A 14,323-nucleotide genomic window follows, 5' to 3' on the forward strand; every position below is an offset into this window, starting at 1 on the left:
TCACTTTTATTGGAAACTCACATCTGTTCCAAGGCATATTTCCCAGGGAGCTCGCAAAGATGCATTTTCTATGCTGTCTGGGCCAGGCAGAAACAGTATGGTGTATTACTGCGTAAGGTAAACCAAGCAGACAATGTGATTTTTCTTCTCTCTGCTTTGTTAGTGCGGAATGTTTGCAAGTTTACAAGTTGCAATTTACAACTGAGGAAGAACCAGGGGGTCTGAAAGATTTGATGGAGCAGTCTGTATGGATTTCCTGCAGATTATTTGTCAGACTTGAATTAAGTACTGTTGTTCTGCTCTCTCTCTCTCTCTCTCTCCCTCAGCCTGAGGCCTTGTGGCTGACTACTCCACATCTATAAATCACAAGGAACGCATGCTTGTATCCCGGAGCGAGCGCGCTGAGTCAGTCGGGCAAGGTTAATCACGTTCACATCTCCTTGGCCTGTTTCGCAGCAGCCAGCCGATAACCAAACACACATTACGGGGCATGATCCCGCTTGTTTGTGAAATCTGCTCATATCGTGCCTTAACACTGACACCACATCAAAGAGTTGGATGTAGGTAAAGATGTGGGTCCGTAAGTGTTTGTGGTGATTGTTACCAAGCGTAGACAGAGGTGCATCAGGTGTTAGAACGATATATAGAGAGCCAAAAAACATTAAGAACTGCTGCAAAAAAGGAGAGAGGCCGATAATGTCTGGGTGGGGCTGGGATAAGAGCGGATGAGGATTGACCGCAATAACAGACAGAGGTCTCATTCACCTCGCACACATGCTAAGCGTAAACTGGGGCCAATGGTCGGCTGCACTCATGTCCTTTGTGTCTCTGTGTTTGATGGACTTTTGGAGAATATGGGAAGCTTTCCAAATGTTGCACCTGGTTTCTGGCCTATGAATATATCAATATGGGTGTGATGGCAAGTGTGAATGTTTCTGTGTATGCAAGAATGTGATTGTGTTTCAATCTTTTTTTCCATTCAGTTTTTTTCTCCCTCTCTCTCTCTTCACAGAAGTGCCCTACCCAGATACAGTATGTGGGAATTAGGCCACATCGTTCACCATCACACCCTAATCAAAGTGCCGATTCTTGAAACAGACAGCTGTTGTCATGTGCCTTGATTCCAATGGCTATCTGTCCCTGTGGCTGTCCAAACTTCTTAGTTGGCCAGCTGAAGTTGTAGGGGGAACGAGTGCTTGACTGCGTCTGCCCATTCAAACTCCTGTTAGAGCAGTGCTCCAATCCATAACACCGCATACACCACAAACACACTGAGCCAAGGTAAGTTTCTATTTTCTTCCGCTCCTCTGTATAGCGTTACTAACATCATCTTCAGATTCATTCATGCTTGAAGATGCTAGTCAAGACTTCACAAAGATAAAATCATGTTGATAGAAACACTGTTGGACTGGTTTTAAATGCTGTTTTGCCATTGAAAACGACTGTTCTTAAGATCTAACAGCTGGTATAGCAATTCACTAACATACAGGAGTGTCAAATGTAGCCGCTCCTCAACACAAACAATAGCAGGAGATGGGTTGTTTTTAATGCGTCTTCTAGTGTGACTTGCATGATCCCATTTATCCATGTAACTGCCCCTTTTCTTTAAAGCCAATGTAACTGTGAGAAAAACATATGCTGAAAAAGCAAAAGGGGGAAACATTGCCATATACATTTCCCCAGCACTTCATGTTGACTGCTCTCAGAGTACACAGCAATGAGTCAATCAAACTCGATTGGCATAGGAGTGTACACCCTTTTGCTATGTTCCTCCATTAATCGCTGCATTCAACAAATTCAAGCATGAGGAAACATTCTCCAAATGCCTTCTTGGCTAAAACGTGTGGTAGATCAGAATGGCTAAATGTATACAGGAGTTATTGTCTATAGATCTATTCCTGGTTCAGGGCAGTTGCCTGGGTGGGCCAGGGGCACGAACAATACCAACTGTTGCGGACTAACTGAAGGACTCACGTTATCACAAATGCATGTTTAAGCCTCCATGGAGAGCACGTAGCGGAAAAACCTAAACCAGCTTTAAATACACGTCAGGCTCAAGATGTGAGAAGTGATTTTAAATCCCAAGCTAAACATTTTTATATGATTCCTAGCTATGACATCTTTCCTGAAGTATTAACCACCTGCTGGAATACAGTAAATGTCCTGCCTTTCACATTTCAAACCATGGCACAAATTGAGTTAAAAGAAGAAGAAGTTAAAAAGAAAAAAAAGAGATTTCAATATTGAGAAGTAATTGCTGTCTCAAACATTTCAGTTTCTGGAGAATTGTCGTAGGTCATTACAAAGCAATTTGTTGCCTGTTTCCATAATGCATTGAGGCTCGGATGACAGGAAAAGCAGGGGGAGTGTCGTCATGAAAAGAGAAGGAAAAAGGCATGTTCAGACAGAGTTATGCATTGGAATAAGCTTCACAGACTATTCGGTGAACACATAAATTGAATTGTTTTTTGCTTCTTGAGTAATTTGTTTGAGAGGAAAACACATGGGCAGGAAGAAAATTTAGACTGAGGATTTTTTTGGAGAATTCAAGATTGGTGAGAGGTTTAACCCTGCAAACACACACAAACACATATGCAGGGCTCAGGTCGCAGGTCAAATGGCCCTGAACTCTCTCCCTTTAGGCTGAGGACATCAGAGGTCCCTCTGTGTGCTGCTCTCCATTTATTTTACCCATCATCCCTCATCAGGTCGGGATGACCCCGCGACCCCGGAGCTAGGGTTACCTGTCAGTTGACTGTCTTTTCATGAGCACGGGGCTTGACGCTGTGTCAACATTTGTTCTGTGAGGAAGGAGGGAGGAAGAAGAGAGGTGTGGTGAAGAGAAAAAGCAAAAAAAAAAAAGTCTGAAAGATTAAAAAAATTATTTGTTTTATGTTGAATTCAAAAATGGAAAGATCTATCTCTCCTCTGTTTCCACGCTTGTGAGGTTAGATTTGAGCTAGTGCAGGGCCCCTAGCTAGCATACTTCTTACACAAATGGCACGCATGTGTGAAAATTCCTGTTTACTCAGAGGCAAAGATCCAAAGGAGCACAGTAAACAGATGCCGGCATGGATACCTATTGAGGGGTGCATACGAAAACACTCCAAAGCCCCCCCTGTGTGTGCTGTCAGCTATCAATCAGGGTGCCGTAAGTGGGATCCTTGAGTGGAGATGCTATCAGCACTGCCCCGTATATACACTCACACCACAGTTTCCCTTATCTCTGCCAAGATAACAGATCCCCTCTAACAGCGAGAGGCCTGAACCAGACACACTTGCTTTATTCATCTCTCTCCATCTCTCTCGCCCGCTCCGCCTCAGCTGTGCTATAGGCCACTTCATTTCAGACGAGGGCCCTCTGAAAAAAAAACAGTCAATTTGCTCTGGTTCCTGTTTAAAATTCAATAAGTGTGTCTCTTCTATTGCAACCGTGTGGTGCTAGCGGAGGCTACAGAGGGAGCACGCTCCTTCTGATTCCAATCTCCGATCTTATCAGCCCTTAGAAGAAACATGATACATGTCTCGGTTGACGAATCTAGATGGGCATGAAATTTAACAAAAATCAGAAGCATGAAACATCAACAGTTTCTTGCAAGTTTACTTTTTTATTTAGTAAACATTGCCAAACATTTTGTAAACATTGCATTTCCGGAAAAAAGCTAAATAGTTTAAGGTTGACAGCCACTGTTGATAGTCGTAGAGAACAGATGGCTCAGGGTTGTGCAATTTAGTTCAATTTAGTTTTTTAAAGTGGCTTTGTATTGACAGATTAAAAAAAGGAAAAAAAGTCCAGTACAGACGCATCATTTTGGCATATCAGATCAGATTTCAATTTCAAATTTACAGTTTCATGTATGAATATATGTATATGTAAATGCATTGCTGGCAGGCTTTCAGAGAGTATGCATGTGGACCAAGTTGGGACGACGTCACTGCAGTTATTTTTTGTCCTCGGTTTGAGGACAGCGGGCTGAGGAGATGGGCCTGGACCGAGCCTGTTTTTGGGGCTTCCACCAGACCACAGCGCATTGGGCCTAATAACAAAAACAAGCATCCCGGTGTGGAGCTGGTCCCACAGTGTGAGGACCTTAATGAGGAACATGTGGAGCTGCCCAGACACACAGTCAGAGGAAACCCAATCCCTCACTCCCTCTCTCTCTCTCCCCCCTTTTGCTTCTCCCTTCCCCCCTCTCTACCATTCTTTCTTCCTCACTCTCTTTCGCTTCACTCTCGGAATTCTTCACTCGCCAAGTCTGACTCTTTTCTAATGCAGCATTGCTTTTAGCTCCTCCGTTTTATTCTTAATATTTGTCCCAAACTCAAACCAATTTCTTCCACGGGTGCTACCTCTTTAGAGTTGTTTTTCTTCTTTTGTCTGTTGTACAAGAACAAATGACCCACTGTCAGCAACAGAAATACGCTGGCCTTTTTTTTTCTTCATTTTTTTACCTGATATACATTGCACCCACTCTCTCTTGCCCACTAGAGTTGGTATGGTAGTATATACATATTGCTGGGTCATGCAATGTAATACACTCATGAGGAAAAGGTGGGAAGAAAGAGGTCTTTCTCTGCCTATCAAGCCTGACAGGCAGGTCCAGGAGTTTCTTTCATGTGCTGAATTCATCCTTACCGTCCACCTGGATCAATTGACTGTTTGCTTCAGTGGTCATCAGTCCCGCAGAGTATAGAACCTCAGGCCATTTAGCAGACAGCAGCTTATTGAGAAAAACCACCGCTTTGATTAGGTTGTGTTTTGACATTTTTTTACGTTTTAGATAACACACAGGGAAGGTGCTGTATTATTTCCATCACTGTTATCAAAACTAAGCCTTTACTCATATTCCGTTGTTGTGAACTGAAATAAACAACGTGTTTTCTTCCCCTGCAGGGAAATGTCATCTCTCGCCCCCGAAGACAAACACTGCTACAGGTGAGAAGTGTTCTGGAAGGATTCATTTTAATTTACTGCACATAATAGGGACAGCATCAACAGATCTCCCATGCTATACACAACAAGTTGCCTTGGGGAATACCTAGTGTAACCTGTTTGAAGGCATTTCCAATGTGACCATAAAAGCACAGCCATAAAGCAGATCAACCAACCAACCCACCAAGCTCCCAAAATTAGCTGAACAAACAAGAGTAAGGTAGAGCCCTCTGGGGGGATAAAACTTGGCACACTGGCTCCAGTGTGACAGAGGCCCTTCTGGCAGCTCAGAACAATCCAAACGTTCCACTTGGGTTGAGCTGTCTTCGTTTCCCCCTTCCACTATATATATCAGCCCCGCATCAACATGTGCCTGTGAAGACCTTTCACGAGACTGACAGGCCACCTGAATCACACAATTGTGTGGCCGGAGGAGCCTGCATGTGTATAGAAAAAGCAGTGATCCAATAACTTGTCTGGGTTCACTTCTCTCTCATAAAGTCATGGAGGAGGGAGGCACAGAGGGAGACCCACAAAGCTACGAGCCAAAAATGTCCCAGCTGCACAGAAAAAAAACAAAGCTTTAACTTTTTTCATATAATTCGAGAAATGATACACCAACTATGACCGTAGATTTTTCCAAATACCGACATTTTATTCGTAATCGGTCGGCAGTGCACGTTTAAAAATTCTTTATTGGCAGCATGGCAGAGAGAAAAACCACAAAGTGTGTCTGTGGGCGAAAGCGGTAGAGCTGGTGTAGAGTCTGTGTGTGCCTTTGCAGATGGTCCGGCCTCACAGCAGCTGTGCAAATGAAAGACGGAGTGTCGTTGAAGGAGTGAGAGAGGGATGGAAAGTTGGCTGAGAGAAGGAAAAGAGTAACATACAAGTTGCTAAATGTAATGGAAAAATGAACAGCGCGCCGAGATTTGCTGCAGGGGGAAAAATTATTGAGTGGGAGTATTTTCTCTGAATTTTGCCAAGTGACAAAAGCAGACAATGCCTAGGTTTCTTTTGTAGATATAGAAACAGCACTTGTGAAGGCATTGATTGAGCTCAAACATAAAAGCTCATCAGTGTAAAGAAAGCCCATGTCCCACTATTGTTTCTCCTCAGCCTCGGTCTTTAGTCATTATTGTCAGGATAATGCCAATTCTATATTCAACTTGTTGTGTACTTACCACGTTCTATTTAAAATATTCACTGGTTAAATAAAGCCATTGTGGGTTAGTTTGCACACACATTTGTCCATCAAACTCAAGCATTTAAGCACTATTTAAGCAGTTGGTCTTTAGTGGGAAAACAACAGGTGGGAAATTCCTGCTTAACTGCTGAAAACACACAAACATTTGTCCTCAGGGGGGGGGGGGGGGGGGGGGGGGACACACAGGGCCAGTTGTCCATGAGTGCTTTGTAGTGCAAAGACTTTAAATTTCCACTGTTCTGTTTCAGTTCTGCATGAGAAAGGCTGTATTAGCTTCTTGTCACTTCTGAATACACAACACATATTGCTCCAAAGTTCTACCCTTTGCATAAATATATTGTTTAAATGCACAAATAGTAGGCTATGTGGTTGTAATGCTGTTATAGCAAGCACACACCCTGTGATTCTTCAATTATAAGCAGGGCAATTATAATTTCGCACCGCCCTCCTTCTGTTGTTGAAGGCACTTTTCCACTGTCCTCATCGCAGTAATTGCCACTACATGTAAATATCAAGTGTTCAGAGAATAATTAGTGTTTCATTGGCCAGCAAGCACCTCTGGGCCCCATCTCTGCTTTTTAGACCCCTCCCTCGCATAGAGCCGCCCTGAAGACAGGGGCCCCTTTTGAATGACAGCGCTTGGGAAGGAAGACGAATTTTTGTCTGATTTCCCGCAGCCACAGCAGCGTCGATGAGAGCCAGTCGAGGAACTCCATTCTAACTGAATGGATTGGTATGGGGAGAAGCGGACCACAAATCACGGCTAAGCGGCAGCTTTGGGACTGTGTAACGTTGACGATGGTTTTACTTTCGCTGCTGTTTCGACCAGGTAAGGGCTGCCTTTTCGCCCCCAATCCGTGCTCCTCCACTCCTCTCCTGCATGCAAAGCTGTGTCCCGCTCTCCCTCGGAATGGAGGGGGAGATGGAAAAAAAAGTTAACTTTTCCCCTGGCGTTGTGTTGCTGTACTCAAACGCTCTAACTACTGTTAACTTTTCTCACATAATATGCACGTATGTTTTGAGTGGTTTGGCGTTTAAAACAAGGAGAAAGTGTATTTTGTTTAAAAGTATCCCGTGCACCACGGGAACAAAGTAAAGTCCTGTTGCTGCTGGTTATCCCAGCCTCTCCAGGCTGCACCGCAAACACTTGTGTTCGCTGCTAGCCGAGCAACACGAGTTCACTCACTTTACGGGGACGTCGTTTTCTACAGATTTCCAACCATTTTCGCACAGAAACAACAATACCAAACACCCTTTCTCCAACCGACTATCAGTCAAAGCGGTTCACAAAACACAAGCACCGCTGCAGTGAATTGTTTTTGCCAACTTGTGTGACGTTTACAGCTTAGCTCCCAGTTAGCATAGCCCACTAGCCACTGGCGTCCAGCAGCACGGAGATAGTTTTTCCAACCAGAATACACTAACCGTACGCCAAACTGGTCAACTGACTATTCAAGTCACGAGTGTAATTTTTAACACCACGCTTTGACCGTTTTAATCGTGGGCTAAGCGAGGTGTTGTCTGGCCTCTCCTATTCATGCTTCATTTATTAATTTAGTTAGCTACCATGCATGGGGGTCCAACTTCTTGGCCTCTGAACGTGTCGGTCGCTCCTCAGTCCCAGCCAGGGATCAGAAACCACTGCAACATCTCAACAGCGTGTTTATGTTTGGATTATCAAGTTGATCTGCTATCTTTTCCCCAGCACCTAACTAGTTTCTCTATTTAAGTGTGTAGGCTATGACAAAGAAGAGTGACACACATTGATTTTTTTTTAAACTAACGGTGTTAGGTTAACTAGCCTATGTTTTGGATCTGATGGGGAAACGGTAAAAAACGGTTGTGTTATACACATAAAGTTCAAATGCAAGTCACCTGTCATCCCCCCAGCAACATGACATCATTAATACAATGATAATAATAATCCATATTCAAAACCACATCAACATGAAAAGTTGTCTGATTTCCAAGAATGAAAAATAAGTAGGCCTACTAAAAGTTATTTATTTATACGTGTGAAAACAGCAATTCCTGATATAAAACATTTAAATATGCAAACATAGAACTGTGCCAAAATGAATTCACATGTTAGGCAAATTAAGTTATGCCTCATGTAGGCATACCTGTATCCTAAACATTGGTGTTTACTTTTTTAAGTTTGAGTATATAGACTACTCATACTAGTGTTATTACTATGATTGATTTAAAGCTAGGATATCTACTTTACAAAAACTGTAATTTATATAGGCTAACATTAATGACGTGGAAAAGTTTTTTTTTAAGCTTTGTTTTGTGCTAATGTTGAGCTGGCTGTTTGAGAAAATTCCAAGTAAGTAACATGTAACTCTTGATAACCTGTTAACCTAAGGACTTGGCCCAAGTCGTTAGAAAGCAGTGTCTTTATCTCCAGCTTGAACTAAAATCTACTAATCTATAATACACAATGACAAACACTGTTTGTGTGGTCGTTTGAGCTTTTTTCCCGTTCTGCTCTTATTCTCCACATGGTCCTCACACTTCCTTGTAGCTTCCTAAGTGCTGGAACATAAAGACCCTTTAGGGAGATGCGAGGTTGCTGTTGATGGCTGCGCATGCAGGGATTGTCAGAAAGTGCCAATCATAGCAGACCTGGGTGACCTCGCAGCTAGGCCTGTTGGAATTCAGAGGAGGGATGCAGAATGGCTCCAACTTGACCCCTCGCTCTCCATCTCAGTTTTATCAGGGCTCGTGTTGAAGTGCAGTGACTGTGCTCGGCATTAATCATATGTCATGCCCACTTGGCACATTGGGCCGTATGCGAAAAGGGACGGAAAGTGTGCAATAATATCCATGTGCTCTGGTGGGGAATCTCTCCACGCTTATCTTGTAGTGTTTGTCTGTGCTGTTGGGAGATTAGATGGAGCCTTGGAGTAAACAGAAGATTATGCCGCTGCAGTAGAAGAGCCTAGTCTGTTGCAACTGATGCTGGTTTTGCAGTAAAAGTGATGTATGTGTTGTGGGTGCTGTTTGATGGAAGTAAAAAAACAAAACAATACAGCAGCCTTTGAGACACATTCTACCCAAAAGTGACACAACACTGACATTACCTTGCTGAAGAGCCATACTCTTACTTCCCACAGAAATAGTTCTTTGTTTTCTTTAATACTATTACTAAGTATCCTATTTGTGACTCATAACTTCGCAGGAAGTCCTGAATTTAGTTGAAACCACCCAAATATCACATGCTGCTCTTTGCGCCCCCCTCACAGCTTCCAATTTGGACCAGGAGTTTTTGAAGTGTGACTCTTTAGCAATGCTTGTCTTGTGATCCTCTTCAAGTTAGCGCCCCCCCCCCCCCCAATATAGCCCCGCCGTGCCACATAGTGTAGCTTAATGGACTTCAATTACCTCAGCAACAGCCAAACCACATTCAGCACCCTCAGGCAAACTAACACAGGTTGGCTTCCTGCTACAGTAAGGCTACATGTTATGTCTGTGAGGGCTAGTTTGGGGAAATGCGTTTTGACTGGTTCTGGAGCACGGTGTGGGACCGTGGCCTCCTGAGCGCATGCATTGGGTTTTAATGGCTCCCCTGATTGAGCTAAACTTGATAGTGGAAAGGTTTTGACTCTGCTGCCTCGCTCGTGTTCTGTGCTGAGGTAATGTTATCCGTAAATGTCAGATTTTAACTTGGAGCAAACTTTCTCTTTGGATTGGTAGATTTAGTCGGCGTCAGAGGGAGGAGTTTTACTGATCAAAACAAGAGTAGAGCAGTAAATATTGATGCAATCAATGGTGATACTGTGTTGGCACAAAGTGTTGACGGCCACTGTTTGTGTTTTTCCAGCTCACTGCCAGCAGTGTCGAATCCAGCGCTGCAATGCAGAGTACGTGGCTTCTACCTCACCCTCCAGTGGGCTGCAGGAGGACGTGGTGATGGATGTGGACTACTGCATCGCCTTGCGGGCCTACGCGCTGTGCACCCGGCGGCAGGCGCGCAGCTGCAGGGGCGACCTGGTCTACCACTCGGCCGTCTTCCGCATTAAGGAGTTATTCTCTCAGCACAACTGCTCCAGTGACGGGCCCACCTCCTCCGCCAAGGTTCCCAGCACGTCCAGGCCAGTAGTGTCGGAGCTGTGCGACTACGAGAGCAGAGTCCTGGCCTCGGGCTCAGCCAATCAGAAGAAATACGCCCATTGTGGATTATTCGGAGACCCGCACCTACGGACATTCCGCGACGAGTTTCAGACCTGCAAGGTGGAAGGGGCGTGGCCTCTGATCGACAACCGCTTCCTGTCTGTGCAGGTGACCAACGTGCCGGTTGTCCTCGGCTCCAGCGCTACGGCAACCAGCAAGGTAAGCAATGGGTCCAAGGAGCTGCGATATACACAAACTATTATACATCTAAAAAATCTTTTCAGATTTTATCAGATCATTTCAGATTCTAAAATGGGACGGTGTGCTGCTTGTCTTTTTCATGTGCAACACATTTTCCAAAAACATTTCATAGGCAAAATGACAACTCCAGTAAAATGGATGAAGTAACTGGCAGATGTATCCCTTATGAAAACCAGTCCGTTGTTGCCCTGGTGTAGATGGCTGGTTCCCAACAGTTTTTTTTGCATGTGAACACTTAAAGAGATGTAGTGTCTACTTGCAAACCACCACACATTTTGCACATGATGTCTTTAAGTTTAGGTTTTCTTTTCTCGTATTGTTATGGATACATCTTTTTTTTAAGATTTCACAAGGAACACCATCAAAGATTGAACAAAATAAGGAACATTTAATACAAACTGTTCCTCAGATTTATTTTGCGACCCCTTGGTAGTGATTTTCCCACAAGAACCATCGCCATCCATATTAGAAATGAACACTGACATGTGTTTGAAACTATCGAGGAGGCTGTTTTTGAGGGGCTGGCTTGCTAGCTCAAGCAAGTATTGCCATAAAGTATCAAACATGTGAAGTTAATCGTCATTCCACGGTGCCTCTGGAGCCTCCAGCATTCCTCTTGTCTTGGAGCTCCTTCAGATCTATGAGGGAACAGAGAGAGGAGGGGAGTCCTTCAGCGGTGTTGAATCACAGACATGCTTGAGCGCTCTACCTTTAACACATGGGTGGTCATATGGTAGTGATTAACGCTCACTCAAACATTTTCCTCCACCGCCATGATGTGGAATGTTTTTTCACCCCTCTGGTCAAATAATTAACTGGGTTCTTTTTTGTGTAAATATGAAATAATGTGGAAAAATAAAGGCATAATTGGGCAGCAGCAAGGTTTTTTTTGATTCTGTTAATTGATCAGGCTGGGTTTTTGTACCCAGGACATCAGAAGCAAACTCTTTCAAACGCATTTGCAGTGTGCTCTGATTTTGCAGTCTTATGCAAACCTGTAGAGTAATGGTATGTCTGTGCCAGCACCCGCATGCCCCTATCAGGATTTTGGAGTTGTTTTCAACTGCCAGACTTAAGACAGGAAATCATCCATCAAATACAGTATCCTTATAAGTGTAAACTTAACCACAGCCACCGCTTTGTCAAGATACTTTGAAGAAAGAAAGGTTAGGCCCCACATTTTCCAAAGCTCAGCTGGAATACAGATCACAGTCAGTCATTGAGTAAGCACTAGCAATGCCACAGAGTTTTGGAAGATACATGGAGGTTTCAGGCTGTTATGAAACGGTTTTGTTTGAGACAACATTCAAGCAAGACAAGTGGAGTAATTGCCATTATTTTTAATGTTATTCATTTTTTGTAGGTAAGAAAGGATGGGTGATAGTGAAAACATTGAGATCAGAGCAGACATAAGCAAGCAATCCTCTTAAAATTGAGCAGTAATTATGAATAGGCTTAAGGAAGATAGTCATCATCACTTTGCAAAAAAGGCCAGTGGGGGTCATCGAGACCCTCCACAGCAGTTTCCTGCTGCCACCTTGTGGCCTACATTGGTACTGCTCTTAGTCAATATTAATTTGGGCATCTTTTGCAGTGGTTATTGTTACATCTAAGAAAAAAAATTAGACCTTGTATCTCATTTACCAGTGGCTTTATGTAAAGAAGGATTTTCAAAACATGAATACAAAATTTGTATGGTAAAATAAAAAAGCTGTCACAAAAGCCTGATTTTATGTTTTTCCTCCTTGTTTATTTCAGATCACAGTGATCTTCAAGTCGTACCAAGGCTGTACGGACCAGAAGGTGTACCAGGCCACCACAGAGGACCTGCCTGTGGCCTTCCAGGACGGGAGTCGCAGCGGGGGCGAGAGCCTGAGCATAGCGGAGCGCGGAGGCTCTGGCGTGGGCCGACAGGTGAGGATCCAGGCCCGCTACATCGGCACGTCCATCATCGTGCGGCGCGTGGGCAGCTACCTCACCTTCGCCATCCGCATGCCCGAGGACACGCTGGACTACTCGGATGACAACAGCGGCCTGCAGCTCTGCCTGCACGGCTGCCCGCGCAACGAGCTGATCAAAGAGCACACGCTGGGCCGCCAGAGCCAGCAGCAGCCGCGCCTGCAGGGCACCAACACAGAGCTGGGTCCCCTCAGGCCGCCACACCAGGTCTACACAGTGGAGCGCGCCACAGCCAGGTGTAGAGAGACTCTGCAGGTGGAGGACGTGTACTTTCAGTCCTGCGTCTTTGACTTGCTGACCACAGGAGACCCAGAGTTCTCCCTGGCAGCCTACGGAGCCCTGGAGGATTTAAAGGCGCTGCCGCCCAGTAGACTCAGGCAGAACTCCCCGAGGACTCCTCGTCTTACCAACAGAGGAGCGACACACGACAGCCACTCCCTGCTCCCACTCCTGCTCCTCGTTCTGCTGCTTTTGTGAAAAGATATTAATAAATATAAGTGATTAAAAAAGAGAGAGAACTACGGAGACAAAACGGAACATGGAAGCATTACCAGCTTGAGGAAAGAGTGACTAGGGCTCAGACATATATATTTGTAATTTTTTTCTTTTTGGATTTGTGAATGTTATGATCTTTTTTCAGTTTTATGTCATTTGAAGGATATCACGATCATAAAAAAAAGATGGCATTTGTCTTCCCAATTAACATTTTCTGTGGATTCATAGCTGGACCTCATCATTTGAAGAAAAAATACAGACACATGTTTGCACCGTGGATTGGTTTCAAGTAAAACGTGTTCATCAATTTCACACACTTGCTGTTAAATTGTATACAGCGGTTTTCAAAAAAAGGTTTGACTCATTTGTGTGTGCAGACGTCAAGGAAGCTGGACAGAAATTTCATTTTGTTGTAAATATATAATTTTTACTGAGAAAATGCACAACCTACCAACACTCCACCATGTACGAAGCAGCAACTCATCACTCCATAGTGTTTGTAAGCTGTTTCTTACGCAGAGCAATGAAGCTTCTAGATCCTGTATAATCCAGCACTTCATGGTTTTAACGGCAAGTTTTGTGTATCTAAATGTTATTTCGTTGTCTACTTTAACGGTTTGTTTCAGAAATTGTGGCATGCAAAATACACAGGATCCAACAATTGTATGTAAAAACTACCTAACCATAACATGTGATGATGTGTCTGTGTGATTTTCAACAGTTCACTCAGTTCTCCTCTTCTGTGAAACACTCCCTCTTCAAGCTGTTTGGCTTCCTGTTTTAATGGTTTTAAAAAAAAGAAAAAAAAACACAAATCTTTATATAATAATATATTAAAAGAGTGTACATATGTGTTTTATATTGTGTACATTTGCCTGTGTATAGATGTTTTAACTGTAATATGTTTTACATTTGTTGTGTTTTTAGTAGGTTATTTTCAGACTTTATAAGAAGACTAAACTAATATGTGTTGTGCTGTATTTGTATTTTTTTCTGTATTAAAGTGTTGGACACTCCTGACCAAGGTCTTTTTTTTCCCCCATTTATTTTAGATAATCATAATATGATAAAAAAAATATTAATTAGTCACTCTTCCTGGTATACCCATCATGGTATCTCCCCTGTTGTAGTAACATGGAAACAAATTTACTGTTTCTGTGTCAAGTCAAATGCTTGTTGTCCTGTCCGAACTGTGTGTGTGCTGAAAAAAAAATCCAGTATTAATTAGGTAGTGAATAGTGAGGTGATATTCACTGATATGTTCTCCATAATCGCTGACTCTACCTTTTTTAAGAAAGACACACAAAAGCCAAAAGCTTTACAAGAACAAATACAGTCATATACATTTCCTATTA

At 43.4% G+C, this 14,323-nt stretch overlaps 1 protein-coding gene across 1 annotated transcript; it reads left to right on the plus strand.

Annotated features, from left to right (window-relative positions):
- The first annotated feature begins 1,230 nt into the window (after window positions 1–1,230).
- rgmd (RGM domain family, member D) lies at window positions 1,231–13,988 on the plus strand. Its single transcript, XM_080033206.1, has 5 exons — window positions 1,231–1,281; window positions 4,895–4,936; window positions 6,815–6,966; window positions 9,964–10,472; window positions 12,273–13,988. Exons 2-5 carry the CDS (start codon window positions 4,899–4,901, stop codon window positions 12,948–12,950), a joined length of 1,377 nt encoding a protein of 458 aa, XP_079889332.1. The 5' UTR covers window positions 1,231–1,281; window positions 4,895–4,898; the 3' UTR covers window positions 12,951–13,988.
- The last annotated feature ends 335 nt before the right edge of the window (window positions 13,989–14,323 follow it).

The sequence above is a fragment of the Ammodytes marinus genome (assembly GCF_949987685.1).
Source record: "Ammodytes marinus genome assembly, chromosome: 8".
Classification (NCBI taxonomy): domain Eukaryota; kingdom Metazoa; phylum Chordata; class Actinopteri; order Uranoscopiformes; family Ammodytidae; genus Ammodytes; species Ammodytes marinus.